Source organism: Macaca nemestrina, chromosome 18 (assembly GCF_043159975.1).
Source record: "Macaca nemestrina isolate mMacNem1 chromosome 18, mMacNem.hap1, whole genome shotgun sequence".
In the NCBI taxonomy this organism is placed as follows: Eukaryota; Metazoa; Chordata; class Mammalia; order Primates; family Cercopithecidae; genus Macaca; species Macaca nemestrina.
Window position 1 is genome coordinate 72406202 of NC_092142.1, and position 22996 is coordinate 72429197.

General features: G+C 45.4%; 1 protein-coding gene across 13 annotated transcripts in view; it reads left to right on the top strand.

Annotated features, from left to right (window-relative positions):
- The window catches only part of LOC105491299 (HYDIN axonemal central pair apparatus protein), a 468775-nt gene that overhangs the window by 315501 nt on the left and 130278 nt on the right, over positions 1 to 22996 (top strand). For 12 of the 13 annotated variants that reach the window (XM_024795897.2, XM_011757559.2, XM_024795901.2 and 9 more), the window contains 6 exons: positions 3023 to 3191; positions 5739 to 5918; positions 7888 to 8061; positions 12245 to 12418; positions 15165 to 15379; positions 21459 to 21596. In XM_024795897.2, coding sequence (XP_024651665.2) covers positions 3023 to 3191; positions 5739 to 5918; positions 7888 to 8061; positions 12245 to 12418; positions 15165 to 15379; positions 21459 to 21596 — 1050 coding nt within the window. Of the gene's footprint in view, positions 1 to 3022; positions 3192 to 5738; positions 5919 to 7887; positions 8062 to 12244; positions 12419 to 12516; positions 12725 to 15164; positions 15380 to 21458; positions 21597 to 22996 lie in introns of those variants that run through there. The other variant, XM_071084900.1, reaches the window with a different exon arrangement.

Below are 22996 nucleotides of genomic sequence, written 5' to 3' on the forward strand. Positions count from 1 at the left end.
TACAAAATACTTTGGGAGGCCGAGGCGGGTGAATCACGAGGTCAGGAGATCGAGACCATCCTGGCTAACAGGTGAAACCCCGTCTCTACTAAAAAATAAAAAAGTAAAAAAATTAGCCAGGCGTGGTAGCAGGTGCTTTTAGTCCCAGCTACTTGGGAGGCTGAGGCAGGAGAATGGTGTGAACCCGGGAGGCGGAGGTTACAGTGAGCTGAGATCGTGCCACTGCACTCCAGCCTGGGTGACAGAGTGAGACTCTGTCTCCAAAAAAAAAAAAAAAAAAGTACAAAATAATTTAGCTGGACATGCCGGCACACGCCTATAATTCCAACTACTTGAGAGGCTGAGGTGGGAGTTCCAGTTGAGCCTGGGAGGTCGAGGCTGCAGTAAACCAAGATCGTACCACTGCATTCCAGCCTGGGTGACAGAGTGAGACCCTGTCTCAAAATAAAATAAAATAATTAATAAATAGCTTCAAAATAGTAATATCAATATTCCCACTAATAGTAAGACTACTGAGTCCTATTATCCATAAGCATGGTGAGGCCTCTGTACTGTGTTCCAGCAGCTCCCCCAGATCCACATCTCATGCTCCCCACCCTGCTGCCCTACCTTGAGCTACACCTTTGTCTAATAACCTTAGTGTCCTACTCTTTGAAACAGCCTCTTAATTCCCTCCTATGAGCAATATTAAAATTAGCTAGTAATCTCTTTCTTTTTCCCTCTCCCCTTTCCATCTTCTAATTTAAAATGATTTTATTTCCAGTTAATACCAGCTGAGTAGTCATCTCATGTATCCTTCCCCCATATTTGCTACTTGTATTTTATCTGTATTGTCAGAGCTTATAATATTAAGGTGTCAGGACTTAATTTCCATCGTGGAGTCTTAGTTTTACACTAAGCATATTGAATGCCCAACACCAATGCTTACAATGAAGCTTCTCCAATCACTTCTGGATTATCTACAGTTCATTCTCTGGTGGATTTCTCAGGCAGGGATCATGGGAATGATATTCTCTGAGTATTCAAACATTCATAACCATTTATCTGTGACTTTTGAAGATCAGATACAATATTCTTGGCTTACATTTTCTTGACTTGACTATTTTAAATGTGTTGCTCCATTGTTTCCTCATAAGGTATTGCTGTCCGTGAAGCCCAGCGCTGTATTTGTTATCTTTTGCTGCATAATAAATTAGCCCCAAACTTACTGACTTAAAACAGTAAACATTTGTCATCTTGTGCTTTCTGTGGGTCAGGAATTTGAAGGTGGCTTAGGTGAGGGGGGATTATTCTGCTTTCTCTGGACCGTCCCCCACTCAGCCTTTGAATCTTCTGTCTTCTTTGCTTCCAATGTTGATAGCCTGCTTAGTTTGCAGTCTGCTCCCAGAAGTTTTTCTCAGAATGGGGACCTGCCCCTATGGGGCAGATTCTTATGAGATCCTTAGTGGCTTCTGTTGGCACAGCACCTTCTGTTGAGAGTCAGGCTCCGTGGAAAGCACAATCTAAGACCTGAGGTTTGCATGTGGGAGGTTTCTTGGGGGCATTCTCAGGAACATCTGTGAAGAATAGGACAGCAGAGTTGGGTGGAGTGAGATGAACTGTGATGAGATGGCAACAGAGACTTCAGCTAATCGCATAGGAAGCTCTGGAGCTGGGTTGGCCCTTTGGAGTTGCCCCAGTTGCTGCTTGTTTGCCAGGCCTTTGTGCCCTGCATCAGCCAGTCTTTGGCATATTGCCTCCTTTGCCCACTGATTCTCTATGCCACCTGTATCCTTTATCACAGTTCCATAAATAAATGGGTCACTTCTGAGCTTTCTCTTCTATTTCATTGGTCAGTGTGTCTGTCCCAGCATCATTGCCACTCTGTCTATTACTACAGCTTCCTAATAAGGCTTGTCATCTGGTAGGGCAATACCCTTCTTTTATTCCTTTTCATTAGTACTTTAATTTTGCCCTTCCATGTAAATTTTAGAATTTACATGGATCTTATTTTACATGGAGCTTATTAGCAGTGGTGTTCAAATAACTAAAAATGGGGATCCTGAAGAAGGATTATCTAACAAAACAGATTTTTGATACCAATAAATCAGGTTGTAGAAGAAGTAAATGCTTTTTAAAACTTAATTTTACTGTGTCTTATAAATACACTCTAGTATTGCCAGATTTAGGAGAAAAAAATACAGGCTGTCTAGTTAAATTTGAATTTCAGATAAATAACAAATTTTTTTAGTATGTCTCAAATATTACACAGGACATATTTATACTAAAAAGTTATTCCCCTGTCTCTACTAAAAATACAAAAGGAAATTAGCCGGGCGTGGTGGCAGACACCTGTAGTCCCAGCTACTCAGGAGGCTGAGGCAGGAGAATGACGTGAACCCAGGAGGCAGAGCTTGCAGTGAGCCGAGATCGGGCCACTGCACTCCAGCTTGGGTGACAGAGCAAGAGTCCGTCTCCAAAAAAAGTAAAATTAAAAAAAATAAATAAAAGTTATTCATTGTTTATCTGAAACTCAAATTTAACTAGGCATCTTGTATTTCACCTGGCAGCCCTAGTACACATTCACACACATGTGCACACGTGCACATACTTAATACTATTTTACCTCTTTTTTTCCCCGGATCCTCTATTTATGAGACCACACCCTTACTTAGTGTAAAATTGCTAACCACAATATTGTTTAAGAATGAATGTGTCACTCAAGGTAGATAATGGAGGTCTGAACTTTTGTCATGGGAAAAAAAAGGAAAAGAGTATATATTATTCTTAAAACAAGAAGAAAATTTATTTCCACATGTGAAATGCCTAGGCTGAAATGGAGCAAAGTAAAGATCCATGTATCCCCACAGGCTCAGAGCTCAGCCCTGCTTCCGAGACCTCTCCAAAGGGCCCCACTCTTTGAAATCCAGAAAGTATTTGTATAAGTCTCAGCCTCAGGCAGGAGCAGAAGTTTTACAAAATCAGTGACCTGCAGGGAGATTCCTAGTGAGACCAACAGGGTTCCCGTTCTCCCCTCGAGCAGATCTTGCGGAAGCTGAAGGGCTATGATTCCTACAACACCCTGCTGCTGCCTCCCCGCAACCCTGGGGAGAAGCTGCCCCCAGAACTGTACGAGTACTTTAAGGAGATGAAGAAGTCAAAAGAGGAGCAGATGAGGGCGAAATATCTGGAGAATCTGGCACAGGAGAATGGTGAGAACTCAACATGGAGAACCCCTGGTGCCAACCATTGCCTTCGCCCCCCTGAACTACCCCTGCCGTGGGACCAACCCATTTCTGAATACCTGCCAGGTGCCGGGCAGGCGCTGTCTGCCTTGTGTATTTTATTTCTAACCCTTACAAAATGGGTTGTGTTATCCCCATTTTATAGATGCATAGGCTGGAACACATTCTGCTGTCACTAGGGCCCAATTTGGGTAGTACAACCTAAAAACTGCTAATGCAGATGGAATAACACTTGCTGAATGCCATGTTGAGGGCTTTGCACGTACCGATGAGAAACTGAAGTGCGGGGAGGCCAGGTCCACAGTTTTAAGTGGCAGAATCAGGATTCCAGCCCAGGGCTCTCTGACTCCAGAGTCCATGATGGTAACCACTGCCTCCAATGGGTACACCTAGGTAAGGCAAAGTAATGTAGAAAGGTAGAAATTGGTGCCCTAAAAGCAGGGGGTGGGCATTCCCTCAAGCAAAAGACCAACCCCTCCATAGTCCTCAGGCCAAACTCCAATTGCAGAGCTGTCCTGTGCTCTCAGAATGGTGCCCTTTCTGGCCCACCACCCCTGAGTTATCCCATCATCTGCCCAGGGGCTCTTGTGTGCTTGTCCATAAAGGTTCCTCACTGACTTGTGGGACTGTGTGAGTTATGAGGATGCGTCTTCTCTTTGCTTCTCTGTAACCTCATCCTGGAAATGTACCCACCTTGTTCTTACTTGCTTTCATCTGTGTAACAGTCATACATGTAATTATTTTCTTCACGCTCCCTCCACCATTAGCCAAGAAGTCCCTGTAAAGGCATTGATCAAATATTTCCCACGTGTAAAACCAGTGCATGGAACAGCAGTTGACCCAATAGTGCCCAAGAAATGGGTGCTGTGTGAGTCAATGCATTAATGGATTGAATGGAGTAATTTTTCCTGCCATTGGACCTGTCTCATTGTCCAGGAAATAGAAGCTAGTCAGAGACCACTAGTTTGGCTTAAAAGGAGAAGATGAGAGAAGGCAGCTGCCACCCACCCTGTCTCCTAGTCACGTTCCTTGAGTTTGCTAGGGCTGCCGTTGCAAATGCCAGGGACTGGGTGGCCTAATCAACAGAATTTTCTTTTCTCCCACATCTGGAGGCTAGAAGTCCAAGGCTGAGTGTCAGCAGGGTTGCTTTCTTCTGAATCCCTTCTTGCAGTTGGCTGTCTTCTCCCTGTGTCTTCGCCTGGTCTTCCTTCTGTGTGTGTCTGTGTCCTAATCTCCTCTCCCCATAAGGACACCAGTCCTACTGGATTAGGGCCCACCCATGTGACCACATCTTACCTTAATTACCTTTTCAAGGCCCTATCTCCAAATCAGTCACATTCTGAGATACTCGGGGGTTAGGACTTCCACATCTGAATTGGGAAGGGACACGATTAAGCCCATCACAAGGACCCACTGTGTTGCAAGCACTGAAGTGCTGGGAAAAAAAATTAGTGAAAAAAGTGCTGGGAAAAAAAAATCAAAAATGCAATGAATCCCTGCCTTTGAGAGCTCACAGTCATGAAGAGAGTGCGAGGAGAGACACACCATCAGAGAGACTGCCCAGCAGCCCAAGGCAGGGGTGGCAAGGGCTGCAATGTACAAAGGACCTCCCAAAAGCAGAGAAGGCCTTGGTGCTCCCCTTGTCTTCACACACCATGATTGTGGGCTCACTTATCCGTTTGGCCCAATGGAAGGCAGTCTAAGCCAGGATCAGTGGGTGCAGAGGGAACCCAAAAAGGCGCACGCCCTGCTTCTCACCGGTGCTTCTCTCTACTCGCTCTGCTCTCACGCTATAGATGGTCCTTCTCTGCCTCCCTTCCTTCCAGGGAAGGCCCGCAGCCCCAAGTCACACAGCCACGAGAGAGCTGCAACCCCTCAGGCTCAATTTCTATCTGTGTGACAAAGAGAATGTCTTGCCCTGTAGTAGGGGGGGTCACCTCATACAGTCACAGCCCATTGCACCCCTGAAATGCTATAGAACACGGGCAATCAATGAGGAAGGTGTTGGGCCAATGAAAGGATAGCTGTCCCTAACGACACAGGAAATGGTCATGATAAATTAAAGGGGAAAGCAGGCTGCACATCAGTATGTACAATATAACCCCAAGCTTAGTTTCAAACAATTAAAAATTAAAAGTCTGAGAGGTTGCAACTCTCCTGTGCTGGTATGATAAAATTTAGTGCAATTTCTCTGTCACCGTTTCTTTGTCTATCTCCACCTCTTTTTGTAGCTAAATTCCATCATTTTTGACTCCTCTGAGTTTTCCACATTTTCTAAGCAAATGTATAATTTTAGTTCCTAAACAAATGTCAAAATGTAGAAACACTGTACACAGAGAGACAGAGGAATAGCCGACTGACTGCAGTTCTTGTTTATTTGGGTTGAATGGTCCAGGGTGATGGGAACCCATATGGTGAATCTCCTCTTCATCGTTTTTTTTCTTTTCTGCCCCCATCTCCCTTGTCTCCCTCCCAACTCTTCCCCTGGTGTTTTCATCCTTTGCTCGTTGGCAGAAGAGGAAGATATGACCTCATCAGATCAGGGAACCTCTAATAGCACGAAGAGGACATCGCTGAGCCGAGGGATCTCTGTCACATCCAACCTGGACGAGTGGCACGCCCTGTTGGTTGAGTCCAAAACCTATCTAGAGGAAGAGGAGGATGAGGAAAGCCTGGAAAAAATCATGTTCCAAAGTAACCGAGCATTTTAATGTTTTGATACTAGTTCTCTCCAAGCAGAAGTAGGAAGACAATATTCAGTACCTTGTCACTTTCTCCAAGCCTCCTAGTATGGCTCCTAGCCCATCTTGCCCTACCCACCACACCTGCCCTCTGGAGAAGCTCTGATCTGCTGCTCACACTAGGATACAAGCTTGAGAGTTGGCTGATGAGCTTAGCATACAATACATTCTTGTCACAGTAATTTGTGTTTCAAGTAGACTAAATGAAGGCCTGAATCTTTCATGCTAAGATTCCGGCAGACTGGGAGGTGTTTAGAGAAACATTATGGGGATGGGGGACATTCTCCCCAGTGTCCCCCCAGTTGGACCATTAGAGAGCTCTTCTCTTGACCTCCCGGCATTATGGGCCCATTTTCTGGCATTTATTTTCCCCAAGTTTTACAAGATGTTAGAACCATATTTAGAAAATTAGATTCTGTGAAACTGGGTTCATGGGGGCCGTTTGCTGGTCATTATAAACCATGACAAGGCATAAGCAACCGTGTCCTGTGCCCACCCCCAGAATAGGAATCATGGGCGAGGCTCAGGAGATCTTTAGGGAGTTAAGTCATCATTCATAGCCCTCATCAACCAGGTGAGTAAATTAAATCAGGAGCATGTAATGGCAAAACGGAGATTAAAGACAGAAATTCCTGGCTCCATGCCTCATAATTAATCCACCCTGGCTATGTTGACGGGCCGCCAAGTGGCTCCTGGTCTCTCTCAGCAGCCTTCCCCACCCCATACACCCTGACTCTGCTCCCCATGCCTGGGCTCTTCCAGGGCTGACCCTGGACATCCCACAGAGAAGAAAGCACACTACAATGCTTAGGATGAAAAAACATGAAACCATAAATGCCCATTAGTAGGCAACTAGTGAAATTGTGACAAAGCCATACAGTGGGAGTTATTTAGCAGCTGTTTAAAAAGAGTGAGCTAGGCCGGGCGAGGGGGCTCACGCCTGTAATCCCAGCACTTTGGGAGGCCGAGGCACCTGGCAACAGAGCGAGATGCCATCTCAAAAAAAAAAAAAAAAAAAAGAATGAGCTAGACCTGTGTTCAAGTAAATGAAAAGATGTCCAAGATGTATTATGTGAAAAGCAAGTTACAGAACAAAATTCAGAGTGTCATCCTAGTTTTGTTATCAAAACACTGTATTTGTGATGACTATATATATCTGGCTGCACACTGCTCTACAAACTATTCATACACATAGGATCCTGCAACTTGCTTTTTTCTAGACGTTCCTCTAGGCCAATGCATTTGATAAATCAAGGTTTGGCAAACTTTTCCTATAAAAGGCCAGATAGTAAATATTTTGTAGTCTCCGCTAAAACTACTCAACCCTGCCTTTGGAGGGTGGCTATGATGACAAAGACAGTATGTAATCAAAGGATGTGGCTATGTTCCAGTACGACTTTATTTACGAAAACAAGCAGCAGGACAGGTTTGGCCTGTGGGCTATAGTTGACTAGTCTCCGATACTGAAGTCATCATTTTAATAGCTACTGTGTATTGGTTCTATAATAGGAATTTGCTATCATTTATTCATCCATTTCCCTTAATGCTCCAGATTTCACTCGTTTCTAATATTTTGCCACTGTAAGCCATCCTGCTCTCCACACAAATGTCCTTTCTACTTTTCAGCAAGAGAGATTCCCCAAAATAGAAGTAGAGTCAAAGAATCTGTTTTTTTTTTTATTTTAGTAGCTCTAAACAAATTATTAGCTATAAATGTTAGTAGCTATAAGCAAATTATTAGCCCAAAAGGGCCTTCTCGTATACTACAAGTGGGGACTGCTGCAATGTTTGCCATTAAAAAAAAAAAAAACCACAGCATTTAAAAAGAAATATCCATTCCCATTTCCATCAGTACCCATATAACTTCTGGCTGTGTAGCATGCATGCCATGTGTGCACACAGCATATATTTTAAATTTGCAGCTGACAAGCTTCAGAGCATTGACAGCCACTCCATGGAGGAAGTTGGAGAGGTGGAAAACAACCCAGTGAGCAAAGCAATCGCTCGCCACCTGGGCATTGACATTTCTGCAGAAGGCCGCCTGGCCAAGAACCGGAAAGGCATCGCCATTATCATTCACGGGACACCCTTGTCAGGTATGCACCAATTCTGAGGGGAGGTTAAGACCAGCGGTGCCATATCTTCTCTGTAAACTCTGCGGCTTCCAGAGTGGCAACATCAGCTGTGTGGTCATGGCAAAGACTAATGACTTTATTTGAGGAGCAGCATAGAGTAGCGATTACACATTTATAGCTGTGTGCCTTTGGGAAAATTAAGTTGTCTGTGCTCAGTTTCCTTGTCCGTAAAGTGGTGTTAACACTATCTATTTTATAGGGTAGTCATGAGAATATAATGAGAACATTTATATAAAATGCTTATCTCAATACTTGGCACATAGTAAATACTCAAACAAAAAGCTGCTGATGTTATCATTATTATTACTATGATGACTGGCACATAGTAAACACTCAAACAAAAAGCTGTTGGTGTTATCATTATTATTACTATGATGACTATTAGCATTCACAATTATAACAATATCTGCAGTGTGAATCCTCATTGAAAAGAAGCTTCCATCACGTGCTAAATATTCTCAATAAATATTTTCCTAACCATAAACCAGTCAAGGGGGTGAGCCCTTGATAAAGAAAGGATTCTTGTTAAAGAATCCTTTATTATCTCCAAAATTACATATGCTAACTTCGCCATCAACCCAAAGGAGCAAAATCACCTACAGTGGAAAAAAAAAATCTTATTTGTATAGTAATTTGCAGTTGACAGAGCTCCTTCCCATCCATTTGTCTATTTAAACTTCAGAACCATTCAGAAAAGAGAATTTGACTTCCCCTAACTTATAGGAAGCCAAAGTTCAGAGAAATTCAAGGACGTCTGCCCAAGGCCACCCAGTTAGAAAGCGGCAGAGCGGAGGGATGTTGGGAGGATGCCCTGCCACCTCTCTTAGCTTCAGCTTACTTGACGAAGGGCCGTGAAATCTTGTTCTGACCCAATTACTATCACTCATACAGACAACATTTATGGAGGATTTTTGATGTTCTAATCACTGAGAGGCCCAGGAATCTTAAAATGTCACAATTCATTACCCCTTCCTTTGAAGAACCTTTCCTTGAAAAGTTGTAAACCAGGACCTAAAAAGTAGAAGGCCAGATCTGTGGGCAACAGGCAGAAATCAAACAAGCCAAGTAAGAACATAACTGGAAATGTTTTGAAGACCCCCCCCACACACACACACACACACACCTGCAGAGGCTCAGGCCATTTTCGGTTGCACTAAAAGGAATGACAGAAGGATGGTTGATGGACCCGCAGAAACCGCAGACAACTGGAGAGTTAACACCAAAAATGCACTGACCTGGAAAGAGCCACCAGCCCTGTCTAGTGGAGGCTCAGTCACTTTCCATCTGCAGGCGAAAAGCCTGTTAGAGTGTGAACTACAGTAATAACAAGCCTGGCATTTTTATGGAACTTTACAGCTTTCACAAAATCTTCATGAAGAACAGCTTAACAGTCTATGTCAAAATCAGACTGATCAGTATAAGTTCTTTTGCCCCTTTTGTTTATGGTGAAGTTAGCACATATAACTTTTGAAGGCAATAAGAGACTCTTTTGTTTATAATCCATATACTTAAGGATTATCCCCAAACTGTTAAATTGCTGACCTCCGAGAGGGGATTAAGAAGGAGAGGGAAGACACCTCATTTGGAATGTATACATCTCTGAATTGTTTGAATTGTATTCTTTCCATAATTTAAAAACATTAAAATATTAGAGAAAAAAATCTAAGACATTAAATTATTTAAAAAGAGAAAGAAATATATGTGCAGACTCTGACCTGGCAATGTTACTTCTAAAAATTTCTTAGGAAAAATAATGATGTGGACAAGATGAACTGCTTGAATGTTCACTGCAGCACTGTATGCTGTAATAGAAACTTGGGAGCAACTGTAACATTCAGTATGGGGCACTGGTTAATCAGGCCACAGTACATTTATATAGTGAATTTTATTGCCATTAAAAACAGCGTCTTGTACACCCATGTTCATAGCAGCATTAGTCACAATAGCCAAAAGGTGGAAACAATCCAAATGACCATCCGTGGCTGAATGGAAAAAACAAAATATGGTACGATGTGATGCTATTCAGCCTTAAAAAGGAAGGAAATGGACAGGGCATGGTGGCTCACGCCTGTAACCCCAGCACTTTAGGAGGTCCAGGTGGGTGGATCATGAAGTCAGGAGTTCGAGACCAGCCTGGCCCCCATGGTGAAACCCTGTCTCTACTAAAAATACAAAAATTAGCCGGGTGTGGTGGCAGGCGCCTGTAATCCCAGCTACTCAGGAGACTGAGGCAGGAGAATCGTTTGAACCCAGGAGGCGGAGGCTGCAGTGAGCCGAGATCATGCCATTGCACTCCAGCCTGGGCTACAGGGCAAGACTCCATCTCAAAAAAAAAAAAAAGGAAGGAAATTCTGACATGTGCTACAACACGGAAGAACCTTGAGGACCTTATGCAAGGTGAAATAGGACAGTCACAAAAGGACAAACGCTGTATGACTCCGCTTAGATGAGGTACCCAGGCTGGCCAAATTCCTAGAGACAGAAAGAGAAGCAGAATGATGGTTTCCAAGGGGCTGGGAGGGTGGTGCGTATTGGGGAGTTACAGTTTAATGGGTACAGAGTTTCAGTTCGGGAAGATGACAGCGTTCTGGAGGTGGATGGAGGTGATGGGGGCACAGCAAAGTGAATGTACTTAGAACCACTAAACCGTATGCTTAGAAATGATTTAAGTTGTAGCTGTTATGTATATTTTACCACAGTAAAAACAGTGTCATGCAGGTGTATTGAATGAATGGAAAATTGTTCATGGTATATCATTTTACATGAGAAAGGGTGCCATACTCGTGGTGTGTAGTTTGTATTAGTGTCCCGTTGCTAATATACCAAGTGACGACAAACTTCATGGCTTCACATAATGCAAATTTATACTGTCATAGGTCTGGAGGACAGAAGTCTAAAATGGGTGAGCAGGGCTGTGTTCCTTCTTGGAGGATCTGGGGGACAATCCGTTTCCTTGTCTCTTCTAGCTTCTAGAAATGTTGCTTGCATCCCTTGGTTCCTGGCCCCTTCCTCCTCCTTCCCAGCCATCAGCATAGCATCTCCCAGTCTCTCCTGCTGCTTCCATGGTCGATTGACCTGCTCTGACTCCAACCCTCTTGTTCTCCTCTCATGGGGACCCATGTGATTATATTGTGCCGAGTCGGATAATCCAGGGTAATCCCCCATATCAAGATCTGTAGATTAATCACATCTGCAAAGTCTCTTTTACCCTAAAAGATAATATGTTTGCAGGTTCCAGGAATTAGGATGTGGAAATCTTTGGAGGAGCCATTATTCAGCCTACCACATAACCTATTTCTTTTTTTTATAAGAAATACAGTTACATGTGTACTTAGCAACCATAGGCTAACTGTACTATCCCTGAATGAGTAGATGATGGATTTTTTTTTCTTTTTTTGTCTGTTATATCTGAATTGTCAGCTTTTTTTTTTTTTTGAATGAAAGTACCTTGAAATGAGAAAAGAAATCAACACAAGTTATTCTTTAAAATAAAAAAGTCTTCCTGTTAGAATCAGAGACAGGAAGAACAACAAAGTATTTTAAAGATCATCTGATAGAACCTGTTTCTTAAACAGACTGGGTGCAGTGGCTCACACCTGTAATCCCAGCACTTTGGGAGGCCACGGCAGGCGGATCAGTTGAGGTTAGGAGTTCGAGACCAGCCTGGCCAACATGGTGAAACCCCGTCTCTACTAAAAATACAAAAAATTAGCCAGATATGGTGGTGGGCACCTGTAATCCCAGCTACTCGGGAGGCTGAGGAAGGAGAATCGCTTGAACCCGGGAGGTGGAGGTTGCAGTAAGCTTAGATCTCCCCACTGCACTCCAGCCTGAGCAACAGAGTGAGACTCCATCTCAAAAAAAAGAAAAAAAGAATCTGTTTTTAAAACTGAGGGAAAACCCAGTGAGGATGCAGATTGCCACAGCATGCACGCATCGGTGGCAGGGTTAGAATCAGACCCACGGCCCTGACTCCAGGCTGAGGTCTTCCTTCTCTTTGCTGCTGACACCTCCAGCCACATGGGAAGGAGGCAGAGCACTCAGAGAGATCACTTTGCAGGGACCTCTGTTCTTGAGACCTTTTCTGTCTGGGACACTGAGCAAATGAGCACCATTAAATTCAACCCACTGGTCTTTTTGATAGGAAAGTCAGCCACCGCGGTCAGCATGGCCAAGTACTACAACGCGGCCTGCCTGAGCATCGACTCCATTGTGCTGGAAGCTGTGTCCGACAGCAACAACGTCCCAGGGATCCGGGCCCGTGAGCTCTGCATCAGGGCTGCCATAGAGCAGTCCATGAAGGAAGGAGAGGAGGCTGGTAAGAACCCATTCTCCCGGCTTTTTGTGGCCAAGTCACCAGCACCCCCACTGGCAACACCCATCTTCTCTGTGCCCCACTGAGCTCTCCTCCCACAGCCTGGTTGAAGTCTGCCCTACAGCATGCTGCCAACTTCATAGCCCAGAGGAGAATTCTCTTCACGAAGCATGCCCGGGTCTCCTGCCCTGCCCACTGCCAGCGTGCTCTTGCCTCTGTAGGGACCAGGACAATGAATAAGACACAGCCCACACCTTTGGAAGTCTGACACCTGGAGGGGGCAGGGGAAGAAGCAGACTTGGGGTCAGTCAGAGCAAAGGAAAATAAATTTGCAACAGAAATACCAACTTCTGTGAAAGAGCAAGTTTGGGATGAATGGGTTCCAACAAGGGTGATTCGGGAAGTTTTCAAGGAAACAGGTTTGAAGAGGCAAGAGAATGTTAGTAGGCAAAGATGGGGACAAGGACATTCCAGAATGAAAAAGCAGGGAAGCTGATCATAAATTAGGGGTGGGAAAGCAGGTTGAAGCCAATCATTGTTGACCTTGAATGCCAAGATTAGGAATTTAAGTTTTATGTTCAAGGAAAAGAGCCATTGGGACAGTTTTCACACTATGGAGAAATGGTCAGAAAATCACTATAGGAAGGTAGCCCTTGACTATCATGTAAAGGAAGCGATAGTGAAGCTGCAGACAAATGGGCCTGGGCTGGCTAACCTGACAGCCACCTGCATGGTAGAGAATTGAAGGAGTAAGAAGGATTTAAGATGGCCACACCCAGATTCCAATCCCAGAAACCAGGAGAGAGTGATGTCATTTACCTAGATAGGGAACACAGAAGGAAGAGCAAGTTTGCCAGAGAAGAAAATAAATTGGGTTGGGTTTGGGGGAGGGGGGTTGTTTTCTTCCTTTCTATCTTTTTTTTTTTTTTTTTTTTTTTTTTTTTTGAGATAGGGTATCTCTCTGTCACCCAAGCTGGAGTACAGTGGTGCGATCATAGCTCACTGCAACCTCCTGGGCTCAAGCGATCCTCCCACATTAGCCTCCAGAGTAGCTGGGATTACAGGCATGCACTACTATGCCTGGCTAATTTTTAGGGTCTCACTATGTTGTCCAGGCTGGTCTCAAACTCCTGGCCTCAAGCAGTCCTCCCAAAGTGCTGGGGTTACAGGATTCAGCCACTGTGCCTGGCCTGAATTGAGTTTTGGAATCCCATAGCGGGGAGGCCTCATGTGGCCTTCCTACAAAAAGTTGAGAATTCTGGCTCCATCAGGTTATCTGAGGACCTTCAGAGCAGGCAAGCAGCTGCTCGATGGGAAAATATACTAAACACCAAGCAGAGTGCTTGCTCAGAGCGGAAGCATTCCTGTGTCAGTACCCATGGCATGACATAATCCCAGAAATGCTTCCAGCCTGCTAGTTGATAAAACTGGCTGGGACTTTCAGGGTCGTCCCCTCCCCTCGATACCTCTGCATGGGACACTTAGGGAAATGGAAGATTCTTTGCTGGGAAGAGAAATAGCTCTTTAGTGAGAACCTCTGGCTATGCCCTAATGCTGATTCTCTTAAATTTTTTATTTCCTTTTCTGTGAAATAATCTACATTTCAGAGTGATCTGTGGAGCCATGTTTATGTCCTGTGCCTAAGGGTAAATTTGAGCTCCTGGTCTGAGAAAGGAACATCAAGCTAGAGACAGAGCTGGGAGAGTCTTTCTCCATGAAACCACTGGGGTAGATGAAGCAGCCAGAAAGGCCCAGCATGAGCCAGGAGGACTGGATAAGGCGGGTTAGGACCGTGGAGAACACCGACATTTCAGGAGAGGTCGTGGGGAAGCCGGGAAGGCAGAGACAGCAGAGCCAGGGTCATAGGGACTGTCAGGGAAGTCAAGGAAAGGGCCCCGGAGCCTTAGGAAAAGGAGAAGCGAGGAGGAGTTTCCTGTCCCTCAGAGCCCTGCTGGACGGGGAGCCTTCCTGCTGGCCTGATCTCACAGCCCACCTGTCTAGCTAACCTAATACTGATCTACCTCCTTTATTGTCCGCCCTCACCCCGTGTATGCCCTGGAGGCAGGGGCTTGTGTTAGTTTCCCCCACTGTAGCCCCAGCACCTGGAAGAATGCCTGGCATAGTTGACACATAATAAAGATTCATAAAGGATTCATTGAATCAATAAATGAACAGAATTAGAGACTGCTGGAAGCCCAAATAGAATAGGCCTAAGTACAAGGCAGCTGAATTTCCCAGTCAGGAGGTCCCTGGGGTCTTTGGATAGAGCCCTTGCAATATAGGGGTTAGGCCCTCACATCTCCCCTGCATCTGCTGTCACTGTGGAGTCGGTAGGCTGGAATGAAGTGGTGGCAGTGAACCCGAACCTGCCTGTGCCATACAGTGGCCACTGGCCCTGGGGGCTGCTGAGCACGTACACTGGGTTGGTCCAAACAGAGGTGTGTGGTGAATGTACAGCTCCCACGGGAATCCTGAAGATGTGATATAAAGAAAAGACTTGGAAATAACACAGGAGCAATTTTTATACATTACATGTTAAAATGATCACATTTTGCATATATTGGGTTAAAATATGTCCCTAAAATTAATGTTTACCTTTTTAATGTGGCTACTAGAAATGTTTAAATTACATACGTATGTGGCTCACATTATATGTCTATTGGACAGAACGGACTTCAGGGTGCCATCCCCACCGTCGTTTTTTGTGATTCTAACGTGATTTTAATAAAAGTTCACACTCTCCTTATAGCCCAGGAGGCTGCTGTGGGTCAAAACATCATAGGGCAAGGACGACTGAGCACTGAGACCTTGGGCAAGTTAACCTCAGAGATGACTCTGCTGGCCCCAGAAATTAAACCTGGAAAGAGTGTTCGTGGGAGCGTGGTCATGACCAAAAGCAAGGCGGACAGCCATGGCTCCGGGTCGCAGAAGCAGCATCACTCACACCAGTCTGAAACACCACAGGTACAAATCAGGGCTCTACCGCAAGAGGGCTGGGATCTTCCTCCTCCCCAGCATCCTGCAGCCAGGTCAGTGCCCTTCATCCCTGCAGTGTTCCCACCAGGCCGGCCTGAGCGCTGTCCCTGTGCCCCTCCTTCTGAAAGGGGCATTCACCCAGCTGGTGCTCAGCAAACATCTTTTATGCTGTAGGCACTGGCGAAGTGCAAATAAAGAAAGCAGAATCCCTGCACTAAGAGTCTGATGAAGGAGATAACCACATGTACAAACATTTGCAATAAAGTGAAATTAGTTACAAAAGAAGTGTGAAAAGGGAATTAGGCTGAGCCACAGAAAATTGCCAAAATTCAATCCTTTTATAACTCCATAACAGCAATTTCCTATGGCTCAACCTAATTCTAAAGGAAGTTAAGGATGAAACCATTAATCTAAGTTGTGGGAGGGCTGCATGGGGAGTCCTGGAAAGTCAGAAAGAAGTCACAGCGTTTGAGCAATGTGCCAAGGAACTTAGCAGTCTCAGCCAACTGGCCGGTGCTACTGAAGCCAAAGACAGTGGGCGCAGTGAGTAATGAGTTGTAGGTGGAGAAGTGAAATCAAGTGAGTGTAGGATTTTATGATGTTTGAAAGTGAAGGGGAAAAAACGAAAGAGTAGTAGAGGGGCAAAGCCAGGGTCAGGAGAGTCCATTCTCAGAAAAGAAGTAGAAGCAGGTCTATAAAGAATGGAGCCTCTGGAGAATTGTCATGTGACAATCCACTCAAGAGAGAATGAGATCCTGGGAGGCAGTAGGAAGGGCAGAATTCAGCACAATTAAGGGAGAAGAGAGCCGGCTTCCTTTGGGGTCAGTAAAGGGTAAAAAACAGACACAGCTAAGGGTGGGAGAAGCCGAGTGGAGAATGGAGGTTGGAAAAGGCCTTGTTGAATGGCACTGTGATGCATATAGGAGGCATGGTCTTTTGAGGGAAGCAGCGAGGAGGCTGGGGCTGCAGAGCATGCTCAAGGGGAGTGACAGAGCACTGCTTCCACTATGGTGAATAGAAGCAGAAGTTGGTGATGGATAAGGAATAAATAGTTGGGAATGATAATGGCCCAACCAAGACTGGAAACTATAACTTCACAATTGTGAAGCTTTTCTCTCTCTCTCTCTCTCTCTCTCTCTCTCTCTTTTTCTCTAGAGTCAGGGTCTCACTCTGTCACCCAGGCTGGAGTACAGTGACACAATCTTGGTTCACTGTGACTTGAACTCCTGGGCTCAAGCAATCCTTCCACCTCCGCCTCCCAAGTAGCTGGGACCACAGGCATGTCCCACCATGCCTGGCTAATATTTTAAATTTTTGTAGGGATGAGATCTTGCTGTGTTACCCAGGCTGGTCTTGAACTCTTGACCTCAAGCAGTCCTCCTGGCTCTGCCTCCCAAAGCACTAGGATTACAGGCATGAACCGCCACACCTGGCAAGATTTCTCTAAGTGGACCTGGCAGCTCCCATTCAGGAGTGGAGAGAGAAGAATGCCACCCTTGAGGAGAGGGGGTGTGCTCTTAGAACTAGGGGGCAAGAGAGCTGAGGGTGCCATCAGTATAGGAAGCCCAGCCTCAGTAGAGAAGGAATTAAGAAGGAACATAGAATGGGAGAAACAGGAAGGGTTAGGGGTGGATCTCGTTACAGCCTGAGAGTGCTATAGGGACAGTCGGGGAGGTGGATGGAGCAGAAGTGAAAGTCCTGGTAGAAGAGGAGGCCTATCCACTGGGAAGAGCAGATGGATGGGGAAGAGTTGTAGGTCTTCATGGGAAATGAGACCTGTGAATTGGATAGAGCAGGTGGGTGGAATAAAGATGTAGGTCCTTAGGCCGGGTGCAGTGGCTCACACATGTAATCCCAGCACTTTGGGAGGCTGAGGTGGGTGGATCACTTGAGGCCAGGAGTTCAAGGCCAGCCTAGCTAACATAATGAAACCCCATCTCTTCTAAAAATACAAAAAAAAAAAAGTAGTAATAACTTAGCTGGGCATAGTGGTGCACACCTGTAATCCTAGCTTCTCGAGAGGCTGAAGCATGAGAATCACTTGAGCCCAGAAGGAGGAGGTTGCAGTGAGCTAAGATGGCGCCACTGCACTCCAGCCTTGGCAACAGAATAAGACTCTGTCTCAAAAAAAAAGTACATAAAAAATAAAATTAAAGATATAGGTTCTTGTAGGAGAGGAGGCCCACATGTTAGATCAGGTAAGAGGATGGAGCAGAGGCAAAAGTCTTTAAGGGAGAGGAGACCTGAAGGTTGGATGGAACAGCCCACAGGGCTGAACTTGTGCCAGGTGATATCTTATTGTCACTTCAGTCTTATGTTTTTCTCACACCATGAAAACAGAAGCCATTGATTCATTGTCTTCTGGAGCACTATCCTTTTCACCCTCTTTTCCAGGATCCAGTAGAGTGTTCTTTACCCAGATGTTTATGGATGAACTGAAACTCATTTCTCTGTTACCATATAGGGTGTTATCAAGAGTCATTTCCTTTGGTTTTGTTTTGTCCATCTGGACAGGGAAGTAAAGCTTTTTAGAATTCTTCAAAGGCAGTAGAACACCCCAATTCTGACTCCAAACTCCTTTCAGTAATGAAACTTAAAGATCACAGTAGAAATCAGCTCACAGACCCCACATGTGGTACCTGCACTGCCCAGTGTGACAGGACTCAAATGATCTGGACAACAGAGTCCCCCTGTGAAAGCACTTACCCAGGGAGATGGCGATTGGTCTTCTTAAAGCTCTCATAAAGCATGAATTTTCCAATGACTGATATTTCAGTCATGTTGCAAATGGGAATAAATGTGTAAATATATTATATAATGAAGATGTGGCCCATAAGCTCATTTATTTATAAATCGCCTCTATCCAGGAAAGCACCAGTAAGAAATCCTGATCTTTTGAATGATATTTAATCCAACGCTCTCGCTTCTCAATTTCATGGCCTCCGCAGCTACTCACCTCCCTGACCACATCCTAGACATTGTTCATCACTACCCATAAACTCCAAGATCTCTGTGTCACAGTCCTGCTTTCCCACAGCTTTCTTCTCGCTTTCCAGATGACTAACTCTGGTAAACACCTGGCCCCATCGAAACCTCCAGTCCTCATCCTCACTACCTATCACCCACCTCATGCCCTCTTTACCCAGTCTGGATGCCATGGTCTGCCACCATAGCACCCCCTTGCAACTTGCCCTTCACCACACTCTCAAGCAAAGCTTCAGCCCTGGCAAACCTAATCCCCCACCTACTCCATGCACACCAGCTGAGCATAGCTGGGGAAGATTCTCACCTCTCCTGCAGGATCTTAATTTAAATTTAAGACCACAGGTCTCTGGTGGACCCTCTGGTCTGGCTCAGCCTTCCATCTATTCAAGATGACTGCTTTATTGCTCTCATCACTCTCCTAGCCTCCAAAATATTTTCCTCTTCCTCATTGTCAGCCAATGATCCCTCTTCTGATTTCAGCGAGAAAGCTGCAGCAATCAGAAGACAATGACCTCATCTTCTGGCCACCAACTCTTCCAGCAGCCTCCGTCCACACATGGGGCTGTGCCTTCCCGACAGCTGAGTGTCTGCCCTGCCTTCACCCAGGGCTGATCCCTGCACATGGGCACCCGGCCCCACCCCTTCTCTTATCCAAGGGCTAAATTCCTGCAGTTGTCTCCTGTCTCCCATTTTCTCCCTACTCTACTCCCGTCAGCATCTATGCATGCTGTATTATTATTCCCATCATTAAAAATGCTTTCCCATGACCCCACATCCCCCTCCACCTATTACCTCCTCTCTTAGCTCCCCTCCTCTGCTGTTCCTCCAAAGAACTGCTGCATTGCCTGCCTCCCCATCCTCACACCCTCCCCCATCCTCTCTTTCACTGCTTCCGTTGGGTCCTTTGTCCCCACCGTTCCACAGCTGCTCTTCTCAAGGTCCTTGGCAGTCTTCACCTGGACAAATCCAGAGGTCAGTTTTCTGTCTTCATCTCACATGACTTCTTGGCAGCTGATCGCCCCCCATCTTGGAAACACTTTCTTCATGTGGCTTTCCCTCCTCCACCTTCCCTTCTACCTCATTAGCAACTCCTTCCTCTACTTTCCCAGCTTCTCAATCTCCAAATTCCTGGTCATTGGAGTAGCCTAGGACCAAGTCTTCTACTACTACTTTTTGTTACCTGCATTGTCTTTGCAGGCGATCTCAGTCAGTTGCATTACTTAAATATTTAAATACCTTTAACATGTTTGTGACTCTCGAAATTCTATTGCCAGCTCGAATTTCTTCCCAAGTGCAGGTTCATGTATCCACATTCATTTTCAATCTCTCTCGAAGGGCTTAGAGGCATCTCAAAATGTTTATATCCAAAAAGTGATTCTTGCTTCCACTGCTCCCCAAAAATTGTTCTTCTCCCAGTCTTTCCTTTCTCAATAAATAACTTCACCGTTTTCCAGCTTGCTAAGGTCAAAACTCAAGGAATCATTTTTTGATGCCTCTTTCTTTACGTTCCGTCTGAAGTCCTACTGGCCCTACTTCCAAAACGCATCCTGTATGAGCCGCTTCTTGCCACCACCATTTTCGTCTCGTCTCCACCACCATCCTCATCCCTGTTGCCATCGTCTCCTGTCCTGACCACAGTGACATCTTCCTGTGACTCATGTCACCTCATGTGATGGGTAAGGTGGTCTTTTAAAAATAAAAATCAGGCTGGGTGCAGTGGCTCATGCCTGTAATCCCAGCACTTTGGGAGACCAAGGGAGGCAGATCACCTGAGGTCAGGAGTTCGAGACCAGCCTGGCCAACATGGCAAAACCCCGTTCTCTACTAAAAATACAAAAATTAGCCAGGCGTGGTGGTGCACGCCTGTAATTCCAGCTACTTGGGAGGCTGAGGCAGGAGAATCACTTAAACCCGAGAGGTGGAGGTTGCTGTGAGCTGAGGTGGCACCATTGCACTCCAGCCTGGGTGACAGAGACTCCATCTCGAAAATAAAATAAAATAAACATAAATATAAATCAGAATATTTGTCTGCTGAAACACACCAACTTCCCATAATACTTGGAATAAAATACCATGGTCTACAAGGCCCTGCATATTCTGGTCCTGGCGGTGTGGTGTCTTTTTTTTTTTTTTTTTGAGGCAGAGTCTCACTTTATTGCCCAGGCTGGAGTGCAGTGGTGCGGTCTTGGCTCACTGCAAGCTCCACCTCCTGGGTTCACACCATTCTCCTGCCTCAGCCTCCCGAGTAGCTGGGACTATAGGCGCCCGCCACCACACCTGGCTAATTTTTTTGTATTTTTAGTAGAGACAGGGTTTCACCGTGTTAGCCAGGATGGTCTCGATCTCCTGACCTCATGATCCGCCCTCCTCGGCCTCCCAAAGTGCTGGGATTACAGGTGTGAGCCACCACGCCCGGCCTTTGTGGTATCTTTAACCTGAAGCCTGCTATCTTCCCCATTGCTCACTCAGTTCCAGCCCCACTGGGCTCTGTTTCCCCCCCAGATTCCCCAAGCACACTCGCATTGAAAGTGCTTGCTGTCCCCTCCCAGAAAGGCTCTGCTCCCAAGATCTTGTCTCATTCTTTCACATAACCCGGGTAACATGAGCATCCTCTCTACAGAGTCATTCCCCAACCCTGTTATGGTTCCTTATTACCTGGTTATTTCCTTCCTAGCACTCATCACTCTCTGAAATTGTATTGATTTGTGGAGGAAAGTGGCCTTTTCTGTCTCTTCCATTGGAATGAAAGGGCCCCAGGGGCAGCACTGTTGTTTGTTGTTATATCCCTAGTACCTAAGCGTGCCTGGTGCAAGATGGGTACTCAGTGAATAACTGTCGAATGAATGAAAAGCTGCATGCAGTTCAGTACACAAACAACGTACCTTCCACACTGTTGCCACTTGAAACTTACAGCGGTTCTTTAAGGTAGACAGGATCCTTCCATTTTATAATGCAATTCCGATTGTACAGATGAGGAAATGAGAGATTATGTGATCTTCCCAAGGTCCTGTGGCTGGTAAGTGTAGGCGTTGTTGAGATACAAGGCCGGATTCTGACTCCTGATCCTTCTCCCACTCAACAGATTTCCTCCAGCCCTCTCCTGCCGGGACCCACCCACCGCCGGCTCAGTGTCAGTCCCAGTGTCGGAGGGGAGACCGGGCTGATGAGCTGTGTGCTCCCGGATGAACTTCTCGTGCAGATCTTGGCCGAGCGGATACAGGTGGGTCCATGCCGCCTGCACAGAGCTGCAGGGCTTGGCGCTCACACACCATCCCCGCGCACCAGACAGAGGTTCTGGGCCATCAGCCACCACGGCAGCTCTCTGACAGCTCTTGTCAGTCCCTGGCCCTGGCTCAGTCTGCAGCCTGAGGCCATTCACCTTCTTAAAGGACCAGAGAGGAGAAGACTACACAAACACTTTTTAATGACCAGAAGCAGAGCGATGTGTTAAAACTTACAATGTGGAGCCATTCTGAAAGTGCGAATTTGGAGCTATGTTAATTGCTTCCAAAACACATTTTCAGTGTTACTAAGTGAAAAGGAAGTAACTGGGAAACAGTGGTTAAAACATAGTAACATTCTATGTAAATATTTATAAATGTATACTACACACATAGTAAAAACTTAAAATACATGTTAACTGGTTATCTTTGGGTAGCAGGATTATAGAATTTTAGTCTTCTTTATACATTTCTGAATTATTTTACAGTAACATATTGCTTTTAAAGTCAGAGAAACAGTAACACTCTTTTCCAAGTTTTAAATTTTTTCCGTAAGAATTCTACAGTTAAAGACAAGAAAATAAGATCAGCAGGATTGAGGAGGGTATCACTGAAGCCTGTTTCTGCTCATGGTTTGCAGACACAGCTACATTGCTTACCAGGTCCTGGAGCTGGGTGTTTGCTTTGTGTCTTCAACTAGGGCCACAATATTAACTGCACATTTAAATACAACAAAATTAACTTGAGGTTCCCAGAAGGGGAGGAATATCATCACAAGAAAGTTTTTATGTGAAGATTTGCACTGCTGCTACATTAAAGGCACATCACTCTCAACTGATTTGAACAAGGTGTTCCCATAAGCGTGCCAATGTTTCAGATACCCAGAGTAAAGGCTGAGAAACGCTGGTAAGGCCCCACAGTCAGCCGGTGGAGCTGTGCTACTCAAAGTGCTGGTCTCTGATGACACATGGAGCTTACAGGGCTTCTTTCATCCACAAAGTCTTGCTACAAAGTTTAGCCGCAGAGAAGGAATGATGTAGCCATGGTACTTGTTCAGTTGCCAGCTGAACCAAATAGTGTGTTTAGTGATATAGGTCATTTACATTCTGACACAAGCTTCTTGTCTCATCGAAAACCTAATGCTCATTCATTGGTGGCTGGTCTACGGCTACACTCTGAGTAACACTGAGTAAGGCAGAGGCTGTTCTCCAATGGTTACTGTTACCAAAATCATTACACTCCAAGGCAGTAAGACCACTAAGAAAAATACAAAAGGCCCATCCGCTGCTGCCCCTGCTGCCTGCGACTCTGTGCTTGGGAACATCTTTCCCTTTTCATCTCATTTTTGTGTACCTCATGGATCTTCACAGACCGGCCCTTTAACATTTTTGTTTGTTCA